The sequence below is a fragment of the Rhinoderma darwinii genome, unplaced genomic scaffold (genome assembly GCF_050947455.1).
Source record: "Rhinoderma darwinii isolate aRhiDar2 unplaced genomic scaffold, aRhiDar2.hap1 Scaffold_651, whole genome shotgun sequence".
NCBI classification, from domain to species: Eukaryota; Metazoa; Chordata; class Amphibia; order Anura; family Rhinodermatidae; genus Rhinoderma; species Rhinoderma darwinii.
In genome coordinates, this window is record NW_027464207.1 from 52,501 (window position 1) to 66,366 (window position 13,866).

At 45.9% G+C, this 13,866-nt stretch overlaps 1 protein-coding gene across 3 annotated transcripts in view; it reads left to right on the forward strand.

Annotated features, from left to right (window-relative positions):
- The window catches only part of SHC1 (SHC adaptor protein 1), a 50,457-nt gene extending 46,282 nt beyond the window's left edge, over positions 1 to 4,175 (forward strand). For all 3 annotated transcript variants that reach the window (XM_075849066.1, XM_075849065.1, XM_075849064.1), the window contains 7 exons: positions 27 to 78; positions 566 to 692; positions 808 to 988; positions 1,063 to 1,129; positions 2,568 to 2,717; positions 2,827 to 3,059; positions 3,182 to 4,175. In XM_075849066.1, the coding sequence (XP_075705181.1) occupies positions 27 to 78; positions 566 to 692; positions 808 to 988; positions 1,063 to 1,129; positions 2,568 to 2,717; positions 2,827 to 3,059; positions 3,182 to 3,310 (939 nt within the window). In that variant the 3' untranslated portion in view covers positions 3,311 to 4,175. The remainder of the gene's footprint in view (positions 1 to 26; positions 79 to 565; positions 693 to 807; positions 989 to 1,062; positions 1,130 to 2,567; positions 2,718 to 2,826; positions 3,060 to 3,181) is intronic.
- The last annotated feature ends 9,691 nt before the right edge of the window (positions 4,176 to 13,866 follow it).

Sequence of the window (13,866 nt, forward strand, 5' to 3'; positions counted from 1 at the left end):
GACTGTCTCTCTCTTTTGACTTTCAGGACACGGCTGAATATGTCGCTTATGTTGCCAAAGATCCAGTGAATCAGCGAGGTAATTCCATCATACAGAGACAGGGGGCACCTCAAGGTATAGGGGTAGGTGTGCACAGGGCTCAGGAGGAAGGTGGGGTGGTCTGGGCGGCACGTGTTCGGTGGTCTCTGAGCTGTTTTATGGGTGGTCTGGGCGGTGTGTTGGGTGGTCTCTGAGCTGTTTTATGGGTGGTCTGGGCGGTGTGTTGGGTGGTCTCAGATATTTTATGGGTGGTCTGGGCGATGTGCTCGGCAGATGTGTTGGGTGGTCTCTGAGCTGTTTTATGGGCGGTGTGTTGGGTGGTCTCTGAGCTGTTTTCTGGGCGGTGTGTTGGGTGGTCTCTGAGCTGTTTTATGGGTGGTCTGGGCGGTGTGTTGGGTGGTCTCTGAGCTGTTTTATGGGTGGTCTGGGTGGTGTGCTCTGTCTGCTGGGCTTTAGGAGGTTAGAGTTGCTCTTCAGGCCTCTTTATGTTGTGTGGACAGGGCATGATGGGCACGTTCTCTTGCAGCTTGCCATATCCTGGAGTGTCCGGAGGGTCTCGCTCAGGATGTTATCAGCACTATAGGACAGGCCTTTGAACTGCGATTCAAGCAATACCTCAAGAATCCTCCCAAATTAGTGACTCCACATGACAGGTTTGTGGCCCTCACCTCTGGCTGGTGTCTGGGAGGAGATGGCAGGCTTGGGTGGTGGGGCACAGGTTAAGGATTGGATGAGGTGGTCTATTACCTGCTCTCCTCCTTCCTCTAGGATGGCTGGATTTGATGGTTCAGCGTGGGATGAAGAGGAAGAGGAGATCCCGGACCACGCATACTACAATGATTTCCCTGGGAAGGAGCCACCAATCGGTGGGGTTGTAGACATGAGATTACGGGATGGAACTGCTCCCTCAGTGCCGAGACAGAGTCCCAATCACATGGGGGCAACACTGGTGAGTGCAGGAAGACATGAGCGGCTAGATACTTGTTGTCCCCTCAACTGTCTCACTGTGCTATCCTTCTACAGCCGGTGGGACAGATATCTGGAGCCGAGCAAGACTCACGGAAACTGCAGCCACAGGCCACCGTGCAAGGTATCACTACCACCTGTCAGTCTCTTCTCACTGCCTGTCCAGCCCCTCCCACAAAGACCACCTGACCTGTCACTGTCCAGCCCCTCCCACACCAACCTGCAGCCATCCAGTCCCTCCCACACCGACCTGCAGCCATCCAGCCCCTCCCACACTGACCATCCGACCTGCAGCCATCCAGCCCCTCCCACACCGACCTGCAGCCGTCCAGCTCCTCCCACACTGACCATCAGCCATCCAGCCCCTCCCACACTGACCAGCTGACCTGCAGCCATCCAGTCCCTCCCACACTGACCATCTGACCTGTCACCGTCCAGCCCCTCCCACACCAACCTGCAGCCATCCAGCCCCTCCCACACTGACCATCTGACCTGCAGCCATCCAGCCCCTCCCACACTGACCTGAAGCCATCCAGCCCCTCCCACACCAACCTGCAGCCATCCAGCTCCTCCCACACTGACCATCTGACCTGCAGCCATTCAGCCCCTCCTACACTGACCTGCAGCCATCCAGCTCCTCCCACACTGACCTGCAGCCATCCAGCCCCTCCCACACCGACCTGCAGCCATCCAGCTCCTCCCACACTGACCATCTGACCTGCAGTCATCCAGCCCCTCACACACTGACCACCTGACCTGCAGCCATTCAGCCCCCTACACTGACCTGCAGCCATCCAGCTCCTCCCACACTGACCACCTGACCTGCAGCCATCCAGCCCCTCCCACACCGACCTGCAGCCATCCAGCCCCTCCCACACTGACCATCTGACCTGCAGCCATCCAGCCCCTCCCACATTGACTGCCACCTGACCTGATTGATTGTTTTGTGAGGGCAGTAGGTCATGACAGGTTTTCTCTGGTGGTCCGAGTTGGTGGTTCATAGAGACCTCCCTGGTGAAGGAGTTACAGGAATGGTTACTGAAACCGGCCCAACTTAAAAAAAAAAACTAAAAAAAAACCCCAGTGATCAACTGGTAGAGAATCCATTTAACAGGGACTTTCCTGGTGATCTAGGGTGGTGAATGGGTTACTGTAGACATCCCTGGTGGTGAAGGGGTTTAGTAAAGACTTCCCTGGGGATATAGGGTGGTGAAGGGGTTATTGGAGACATCCCTGGTGGTCTAGGGTGGTGAAGGGGTTTAGTAAAGACTTCCCTGGGGATATAGGGTGGTGAAGGGGTTATTGGAGACATCCCTGGTGGTCGGTTTATTAAAGACATCCTTAATGGTCTAGGCAGGTGAATGGGTTTAGTAAAGACTTCCCTGGTAGTCTAAGGTGGTGAAGGGGTTATTGGAGAGATCCCTGGTGGTCTAGGGTGGTACAGCAGAACCTCTGCCTCTTATAATATGAGGAGCGTGCTGCCGCCTGTGCTCTGTAGGTTCTGGCTTCCTCTTGTCCTTCTTTCTGTTCTGAATTATTGACTTTCTTTCCTGTTCCTCCAGGTAAGGAAAGATTTCCGACGCCCGGTGCCAAGCCCTTGAATCGGCCTGACCTATTTGATGACCCTTCCTATGTAAATGTGCAGAACCTGGACAAGTCTCGCCAGCCTGTACGTGGCACCACCAACGGCCAGAGAGACATCTTTGACATGAGTGAGTCTTGTATGAAGTTGTTGCCTAAGGGTCCGTCCTCTGTGACCAGGCTGGATTATTGGTGTGCCTCCCCTTCTATAAGCCCCTGTATCTGCCATGTCTTACCTAGAGCCATTTGAGGAGGCCATACCATCCGGCCCGTCTATTGTCAGTATGGAGGAACAATTGAAACGGGAGCCGTGGTACCATGGAAAGATGACCAGGAAAGAGGCCGAACGTCAGCTGAGGGTCAACGGAGACTTCCTGGTGAGGGAGAGCACCAACACACCAGGGCAGTATGTCCTGACGGGTCTTCAGAATGGACAGCCCAAGCACCTGCTGCTGGTGGATCCTGAGGGAGTGGTGAGTAAGCACCCTATGTGCGCCCCTTACTGCTGCCAGGCCCGCACCCCTTTGTGTTGGACTTGTATTTTGGGGAGGCCGATATTTTGACGCCATGTTTAACGCTTGTGTAACTTTGACAGGTCCGAACCAAGGACCACCGCTTCGAGAGTGTGAGCCATCTCATCAGCTACCACATGGACAATCACTTACCCATAATCTCTGCCGGCAGCGAGCTGTGTCTCCAGCAGCCCGTGGAGCGGAGACAGTGACCGCACCTGTACGTGCAGGCAACGTCTGAGCCGCCGATCACCCCCCCCACCCCACGACGATCCTCCTCCCCACATCACGCCACGGCCTCTTCCTGTTCTGCCGCCGTGGCGCGTACTTCTTACCTCCTATCAGGGATTTTGTAGGGTCACTGCACAATTACCACGGCCGTGAGTCAGTGCTGCCCGCAGCCGCCCGTCCACCTTGTGACTGGAACATGGCAGGCATGGCGAGGACTTCTCTGTACGTGATCGCCCGTGGCGTGCCGTCTCCTCACTCATCTGTGCCTTTCTACCCAGACGTTTCTTCTTTTTTATTGGTATGGTTCATCCTGTTGTGGGGAGGGTTGTCCTATAATGGCTCCTCTGCCCCTCCCCCTCCTGTTTTCTACCTGGGCCCCTAAGCCTCCAGTGCCCATCAAATGGCAATAATGATTGGACCCAGAACCGGAGCATGATGACGCCCTCCTTTCAGACCCTGCGCCTATTTATTTCTGCTGCTGCTTTTGCACCGTGGCCTGATGCCCCCACTAGAGACGGAGCCCCTGATGGAATATGCACTTGTAATGCACTTGTTCTGAGCCCCCCAAACATTTTGCCTTAAGAAGAAGGAGGAGGCTGAAAATTTATCAGCCCCCCACCTATAGACAGGGCGGCTCCTACCCCACAGATGCACCCACACAGCTGGAGGTGGTGACTGTGGCTCCTATATGCCCCGCTCCTCTCCTATGTGTCCCGCCCCGCTCCTCTCCTATGTGTCCCGCCCCGCTCCTCTCCTATGTGTCCCGCCCCGCTCCTCTCCTATGTGTCCCGCCCCGCTCCTCTCCTATGTGTCCCGCCCCGCTCCTCTCCTATGTGTCCCGCCCCGCTCTCCTATGTGTCCCGCCCCGCTCCTCTCCTATGTGTCCCGCCCCGCTCCTCTCCTATGTGTCCCGCCCCGCTCCTCTCCTATGTGTCCCGCCCCGCTCCTCTCCTATGTGTCCCGCCCCGCTCCTCTCCTATGTGTCCCGCCCCGCTCCTCTCCTATGTGTCCCGCCCCGCTCCTCTCCTATGTGTCCCGCCCCGCTCCTCTCCTATGTGTCCCGCCCCGCTCCTCTCCTATGTGTCCCGCCCCGCTCCTCTCCTATGTGTCCCGCCCCGCTCCTCTCCTATGTGTCCCGCCCCGCTCCTCTCCTATGGATGGCTTGTGGGATCAGTAACGGCAGGTGCTGTGTGCACAGGTAATTATAGACCGATGGCTGCACACTACTCTAAATAATCCTCAGGGGAAGGATTTGTGAAGAGCCGTGTTCAGGATTGCAGATAATGTGACAGTCTCCTTATCCGAAGGGGGTGTCAGCACCTGGGGGTGACACTGTCTCTGGGGAGGGGGGTAACAGCACCTGTGGTGACACTGTCTCTGGGGATGGAGAGGAAGGCAGCACCTGGAGTGACACGATCTCTAAGAAGTGGGGGTGTTAGCACCTGGGGTGACATGTTCTCTCCAGCAGGAGTGATTAGCACCTGGGGTGACATGTTCTCTCCAGCAGGGGTGATTAGCACCTGGGGTGACATGTTCTCTCCAGCAGGAGTGATTAGCACCTGGGGTGACATGTTCTCTCCAGCAGGAGTGATTAGCACCTGGGGTGACAGTCTCTGTGGAGGAAGGGGAGTTGTCAGCACCTGGGGTGATACGGTCTCTGGAGAGGGGAGGGTGTCAGCACTTGGGGTGACAAGGTCTCTGGAGAGGGGAGGGTGTCAGCACTTGGGGTGACAGTCTCTGTGGAGGAAGGGGAGTTGTCAGCACCTGGGGTGACACGGTCTCTGGAGAGGGGAGGGTGTCAGCACCTGGGGTGACACTGTCTCTGGAGAGGGGAGGGTGTCAGCACCTGGGGTGACATGTCTCCTTCCTCGGGGTCAGTGATGATGGAGGAGAAAGGCTAGAAGTGGCATTGCTGTGCCATGTTTGGTGACCGGAGGACAGAACTGGGTGCGGTAGCCGGACATACAGAATAATCATTACATGTATAGCTGCCCTTCCCCCATTGCATAGACATTTATATACTGATACCAAAGTCTCGCCACCGCCGTGTGGCACCCCCCCCCCCCCCCCCTCCCCGTGCTATTCCTCACTTGTAAATCTATTTCTTTTTCATGTTATTCTACAAATTGCCTTGAATATACCAAAGGAAGCTGATGATTAAAGTCGTATTTGTGTAGTGGTTGCGTGGTCACCTTCCCCCCGGCAAAGACTCGTCACCGCAGAGCGAGCAAACGCCACACGACAGGAACACAGCACTTTATAACGATCCAGTGAGGGGCGCCAGACTGGATAATAGGGGCCCGCGGCCTCAGACAAACTGGATACTGGGGGGCCCGCAGCCTCAGACAGACAGGATACTGGGGGGCGTAGTGACATCGCCACTCACCAGATATCAGTTATATTATACAGCAGTGACATCACCGCTCTCCAGACATCAGTTATATCATACAGCAGTGACATCACAACTCTCCAGATATCAGATATATTATACAGCAGTGACATCACCGATCTCCAGATATCAGTTATATTATACAGCAGTGACATCACCGCTCTCCAGATATCAGTTATATTATACAGCAGTGACATCACCGCTCTCCAGATATCAGTTATATTATACAGCAGTGACATCACCGCTCTCCAGATATCAGTTATATTATACAGCAGTGACATCACCGCTCTCCAGATATATTATATTATACAGCAGTGACATCACGATCTCCAGATATCAGTTATATTATACAGCAGTGACATCACGATCTCCAGATATCAGTTATATTATACAGCAGTGACATCACCGCTCTCCAGATATCAGTTATATTATACAGCAGTGACATCACGATCTCCAGATATCAGTTATATTATACAGCAGTGACATCACCGCTCTCCAGATATCAGTTATATTATACAGCAGTGACATCACCGCTCCCCAGATATCAGTTATATTATACAGCAGTGACATCACGATCTCCAGATATCAGTTATATTATACAGCAGTGACATCACCGCTCTCCAGATATATTATACAGCAGTAACATCACCGCTCTCCAGATATCAGTTATATTATACAGCAGTGACATCACCGCTCTCCAGATATAAGTTATATTATACAGCAGTGACATCACCGCTCTCCAGATATCAGTTATATTATACAGCAGTGACATCACCGCCCTCCAGATATCAGTTATATTATACAGCAGTGACATCACCGCTCTCCAGATATCAGTTATATTATACAGCAGTGACATCACCGCCCTCCAGATATCAGTTATATTATACAGCAGTGACATCACCGCTCTCCAGATATCAGTTATATTATACAGCAGTGACATCACCACTCTCCAGATATCAGATATATTATATAGCAGTGACATCACCGCTCTCCAGATATCAGTTATATTATACAGCAGTGACATCACCGCCCTCCAGATATCAGTTATATTATACAGCAGTGACATCACCGCCCTCCAGATATCAGTTATATTATACAACAGTGACATCACCGCTCTCCAGATATATTATATTATACAGCAGTCACATCACCGCTCTCCAGATATCCGTTATATTATACAGCAGTGACATCACCGCTCTCCAGATATCAGTTATATTATACAGCAGTGACATCACCGCTCTCCAGATATCACTTATATTATACAGCAGTGACATCACCGCTCTCCAGATATCAGTTATATTATACAGCAGTGACATCACCGCTCTCCAGATATCAGTTATATTATACAGCAGTGACATCACCGCTCTCCAGATATGTTATATTATACAGCAGTGACATCACCACTCTCCAGATATCAGTTATATTATACAGCAGTGACATCACCGCCCTCCAGATATCAGTTATATTATACAGCAGTGACCTCACCACTCTCCAGATATCCGTTATATTATACAGCAGTGACATCACCGCTCTCCAGATATCAGTTATATTATACAGCAGTGACATCACCGCTCTCCAGATATAAGATGTATTATACAGCAGTGACATCACCGCTCTCCAGATATCAGTTATATTATACAGCAGTGACATCACCGCTCTCCAGATATCAGTTATATTATACAGCAGTAACATCACCGCTCTCCAGATATCAGTTATATTATACAGCAGTGACGTCACCGCTCTCCAGATATCAGTTATATTATACAGCAGTGACATCACCGCTCTCCAGATATCAGTTATATTATACAGTAGTGACATCACCGCTCTCCAGATATCAGTTATATTATACAGCAGTGACATCACCGCCCTCCAGATATCAGTTATATTATACAGCAGTGACATCACCGGTCTCCAGATATCAGTTATATTATACAACAGTGACATCACCGCTCTCCAGATATATTATATTATACAGCAGTGACATCACCGCTCTCCAGATATATTATATTATACAGCAGTGACATCACCGCTCTCCAGATATCAGTTATATTATACAGCAGTGACCTCACCGCTCTCCAGATATCAGTTATATTATACAGCAGTGACATCACCGCTCTCCAGATATCCGTTATATTATACAGCAGTGACATCACCGCTCTCCAGATATCAGTTATATTATACAGCAGTGACATCACCGCCCTCCAGATATCAGTTATATTATACAGCAGTGACATCACCGCTCTCCAGATATAAGATGTATTATACAGCAGTGACATCACCGCTCTCCAGATATCAGTTATATTATACAGCAGTGACATCACCGCTCTCCAGATATCAGTTATATTATACAGCAGTGACATCACCGCTCTCCAGATATCAGTTATATTATACAGCAGTAACATCACCGCTCTCCAGATATCAGTTATATTATACAGCAGTGACGTCACCGCTCTCCAGATATCAGTTATATTATACAGCAGTGACATCACCGCTCTCCAGATATCAGTTATATTATACAGTAGTGACATCACCGCTCTCCAGATATCAGTTATATTATACAGCAGTGACATCACCGCCCTCCAGATATCAGTTATATTATACAGCAGTGACATCACCGCTCTCCAGATATAAGTTATATTATACAGCAGTGACATCACCGCTCTCCAGATATCAGTTATATTATACAGCAGTGACATCACCGCTCTCCAGATATCAGTTATATTATACAACAGTGACATCACCGCTCTCCAGATATATTATATTATACAGCAGTGACATCACCGCTCTCCAGATATATTATATTATACAGCAGTGACATCACCGCTCTCCAGATATCAGTTATATTATACAGCAGTGACATCACCGCTCTCCAGATATAAGATATATTATACAGCAGTGACATCACCGCTCTCCAGATATCAGTTATATTATACAGCAGTGACATCACCGCTCTCCAGATATCAGTTATATTATACAGCAGTGACATCACCGCTCTCCAGATATCAGTTATATTATAGAGCAGTGACATCACCGCCCTCCAGATATCAGTTATATTATACAGCAGTGACATCACCGCTCTCCAGATATCAGTTATATTATACAGCAGTGACCTCACCGCCCTCCAGATATCGGTTATATTATACAGCAGTGACCTCACCGCCCTCCAGATATCGGTTATATTATACAGCAGTGACATCACCGCTCTCCAGATATCAGTTATATTACACAGCAGTGACATCACCGCCCTCCAGATATCAGTTATATTATACAGCAGTGACATCACCGCTCCCCAGATATCAGTTATATTATACCGCAGTGACATCACCACTCTCCAGATATGTTATATTATACAGCAGTGACATCACCGCTCTCCAGATATAAGTTATATTATACAGCAGTGACATCACCTCTCTCCAGATGTAAGATATATTATACAGCAGTGACATCACCGCTCTCCAGATATATTATATTATACAGCAGTGACATCACCGCTCACCAGATATATATTATACTGCAGTGACATCACCGCTCTCCAGATATCAGTTATATTATACAGCAGTGACATCACCGCTCTCCAGATAACAGTTATATTATACAGCAGTGACATCACTGCTCTCCAGATATCAGTTATATTATACAGCAGTGACATCACCACTCTCCAGATATCAGTTATATTATACAGCAGTGACATCACTGCCCTCCAGATATCCGTTATATTATACAGCAGTGACCTCACCGCTCTCCAGATATCAGTTATATTATACTGCAGTGACATCACCGCTCTCCAGATATAAGTTATATTATACATCAGTGACATCACCGCTCTCCAGATATCAATTATATTATACAGCAGTGACATCACCGCTCTCCAGATATCAGTTATATTATACAGCAGTGACATCACCGCTCCCCAGATATCAATTATATTATACAGCAGTGACATCACCGCTCTCCAGATATCAGTTATATTATACAGCAGTGACATCACCGCTCTCCAGATATCAATTATATTATACAGCAGTGACATCACCGCTCTCCAGACATCCGTTATATTATACAGTAGATATATATATATATATATATCTGATATCTCAGGGTCCTGTACACAGGTGTATTATATATCTGATATCTCAGGATCGTGTACACAGGTGTATTATATATCTGATATCTCAGGATCGTGTACACAGGTGTATTATATATCTGATATCTCAGGGTCCTGTACACAGGTGTATTATATATCTGATATCTCAGGATCCTGTACACAGGTGTATTATATATCTGATATCTCAGGGTCCTGTACACAGGTGTATTATATATCTGATATCTCAGGATCCTGTACACAGGTGTATTATATATCTGATATCTCAGGATCCTGTACACAGGTGTATTATATATCTGATATCTCAGGATCCTGTACACAGGTGTATTATATATCTGATATCTCAGGATTCTGTATACGGGTGTATTATATATCTGATATCTCAGGATCCTGTATACGGGTGTATTATATATCTGATCTCTCAGGGTCCTGTACACAGGTGTATTATATATCTGATATCTCGGGATCCTGTACACGGGTGTATTATATATCTGATATCTCAGGATCCTGTACACAGGTGTATTATATATCTGATATCTCAGGATCCTGTACACAGGTGTATTATATATCTGATATCTCAGGGTCCTGTACACAGGTGTATTATATATCTGATATCTCAGGGTCCTGTACACAGGTGTATTATATATCTGATATCTCAGGATCGTGTACACAGGTGTATTATATATCTCAGGATCCTGTATACAGGTGTATTATATATCTGATATCTCAGTGTCCTGTACACGGGTGTATTATATATCTGATATCTCAGGATCCTGTACACGGGTGTATTATATATCTGATATCTCAGGATCGTGTACACAGGTGTATTATATATCTGATATCTCAGGATCCTGTACACAGGTGTATTATATATCTGATATCTCAGGGTCCTGTACACAGGTGTATTATATATCTGATATCTCAGTATCCTGTACACAGGTGTATTATATATCTGATATCTCAGGATCCTGTACACGGGTGTATTATATATCTGATATCTCAGGATCCTGTACACAGGTGTATTATATATCTGATATCTCAGGATCGTGTACACAGGTGTATTATATATCTGATATCTCAGGATCGTGTACACAGGTGTATTATATATCTCATATCACAGGATCCTGTACACAGGTGTATTATATATCTGATATCTCAGGATCCTGTACACAGGTGTATTATATATCTGATATCTCAGGATCCTGTACACGGGTGTATTATATATCTGATATCTCAGGATCCTGTACACAGGTGTATTATATATCTGATATCTCAGGATCCTGTACACAGGTGTATTATATATCTGATATCTCAGGATCCTGTACACAGGTGTATTATATATCTGATATCTCAGTATCCTGTACACAGGTGTATTATATATCTGATATCTCAGGGTCCTGTACACAGGTGTATTATATATCTGATATCTCAGGATCCTGTACACAGGTGTATTATATATCTGATATCTCAGGGTCCTGTACACAGGTGTATTATATATCTGATATCTCAGTGTCCTGTACACAGGTGTATTATATATCTGATATCTCAGGATCGTGTACACAGGTGTATTATATATCTCAGGATCCTGTACACAGGTGTATTATATATCTGATATCTCAGGATCGTGTACACAGGTGTATTATATATCTGATATCTCAGGATCCTGTACACAGGTGTATTATATATCTGATATCTCAGGATCCTGTACACAGGTGTATTATATATCTGATATCTCAGGATCCTGTGCACAGGTGTATTATATATCTGATATCTCAGGATCCTGTACACAGGTGTATTATATATCTGATATCTCAGGATCCTGTACACGGGTGTATTATATATCTGATATCTCAGGATCCTGTACACGGGTGTATTATATATCTCAGGATCCTGTACACGGGTGTATTATATATCTGATATCTCAGGATCCTGTACACAGGTGTATTATATATCTGATATCTCAGGATCCTGTACACAGGTGTATTATATATCTGATATCTCAGGATCCTGTACACAGGTGTATTATATATCTGATATCTCAGGATCCTGTACACGGGTGTATTATATATCTGATATCTCAGGATCCTGTACACAGGTGTATTATATATCTGATATCTCAGGGTCCTGTACACAGGTGTATTATATATCTGATATCTCAGGGTCCTGTACACGGGTGTATTATATATCTGATATCTCAGGATCCTGTACACAGGTGTATTATATATCTCAGGGTCCTGTACACAGGTGTATTATATATCTGATATCTCAGGATCCTGTACACAGGTGTATTATATATCTGATATCTCAGGATCCTGTACACAGGTGTATTATATATCTGATATCTCAGGATCCTGTACACAGGTGTATTATATATCTGATATCTCAGGATCCTGTACACAGGTGTATTATATATCTGATATCTCAGGGTCCTGTACACAGGTGTATTATATATCTGATATCTCAGGATCCTGTACACAGGTGTATTATATATCTGATCTCTCAGGATCCTGTACACAGGTGTATTATATATCTGATATCTCAGGATCCTGTACACAGGTGTATTATATATCTGATATCTCAGGATCGTGTACACAGGTGTATTATATATCTGATATCTCAGGATCCTGTACACGGGTGTATTATATATCTGATATCTCAGGATCCTGTACACAGGTGTATTATATATCTGATATCTCAGGATCGTGTACACAGGTGTATTATATATCTGATATCTCAGGGTCCTGTACACAGGTGTATTATATATCTGATATCTGAGGGTCCTGTACACAGGTGTATTATATATCTGATATCTCAGGGTCCTGTACACAGGTGTATTATATATCTGATATCTCAGGATCCTGTACACAGGTGTATTATATATCTGATATCTCAGGGTCCTGTACACAGGTGTATTATATATCTGATATCTCAGGATCCTGTACACGGGTGTATTATATATCTGATATCTCAGGATCGTGTACACGGGTGTATTATATATCTGATATCTCAGGATCCTGTACACAGGTGTATTATATATCTGATATCTCAGGATCCTGTACACGGGTGTATTATATATCTGATATCTCAGGGTCCTGTACACAGGTGTATTATATATCTGATATCTCAGGGTCCTGTACACAGGTGTATTATATATCTGATATCTCAGGATCCTGTACACGGGTGTATTATATATCTGATATCTCAGGATCCTGTACACGGGTGTATTATATATCTGATATCTCAGGGTCCTGTACACAGGTGTATTATATATCTGATATCTCAGGGTCCTGTACACAGGTGTATTATATATCTGATATCTCAGGATCCTGTACACAGGTGTATTATATATCTGATATCTCAGTATCCTGTACACAGGTGTATTATATATCTGATATCTCAGGGTCCTGTACACAGGTGTATTATATATCTGATATCTCAGGGTCGTGTACACAGGTGTATTATATATCTGATATCTCAGGGTCCTGTACACAGGTGTATTATATATCTGATATCTCAGGGTCCTGTACACAGGTGTATTATATATCTGATATCTCAGGGTCCTGTACACAGGTGTATTATATATCTGATATCTCAGGATTCTGTATACGGGTGTATTATATATCTGATATCTCAGGATCCTGTACACAGGTGTATTATATATCTGATATCTCAGGGTCCTGTACACAGGTGTATTATATATCTGATATCTCAGGGTCCTGTACACAGGTGTATTATATATCTGATATCTCAGGATCCTGTACACGGGTGTATTATATATCTGATATCTCAGGGCCGTGTACACGGGTGTATTATATATCTGATATCTCAGGATCGTGTACACAGGTGTATTATATATCTGATATCTCAGGGTCCTGTACACGGGTGTATTATATATCTGATATCTCAGGATCCTGTACACAGGTGTATTATATATCTGATATCTCAGGATCCTGTACACAGGTGTATTATATATCTGATATCTCAGGGTCCTGTACACGGGTGTATTATATATCTGATATCTCAGGATCGTGTACACAGGTGTATTATAT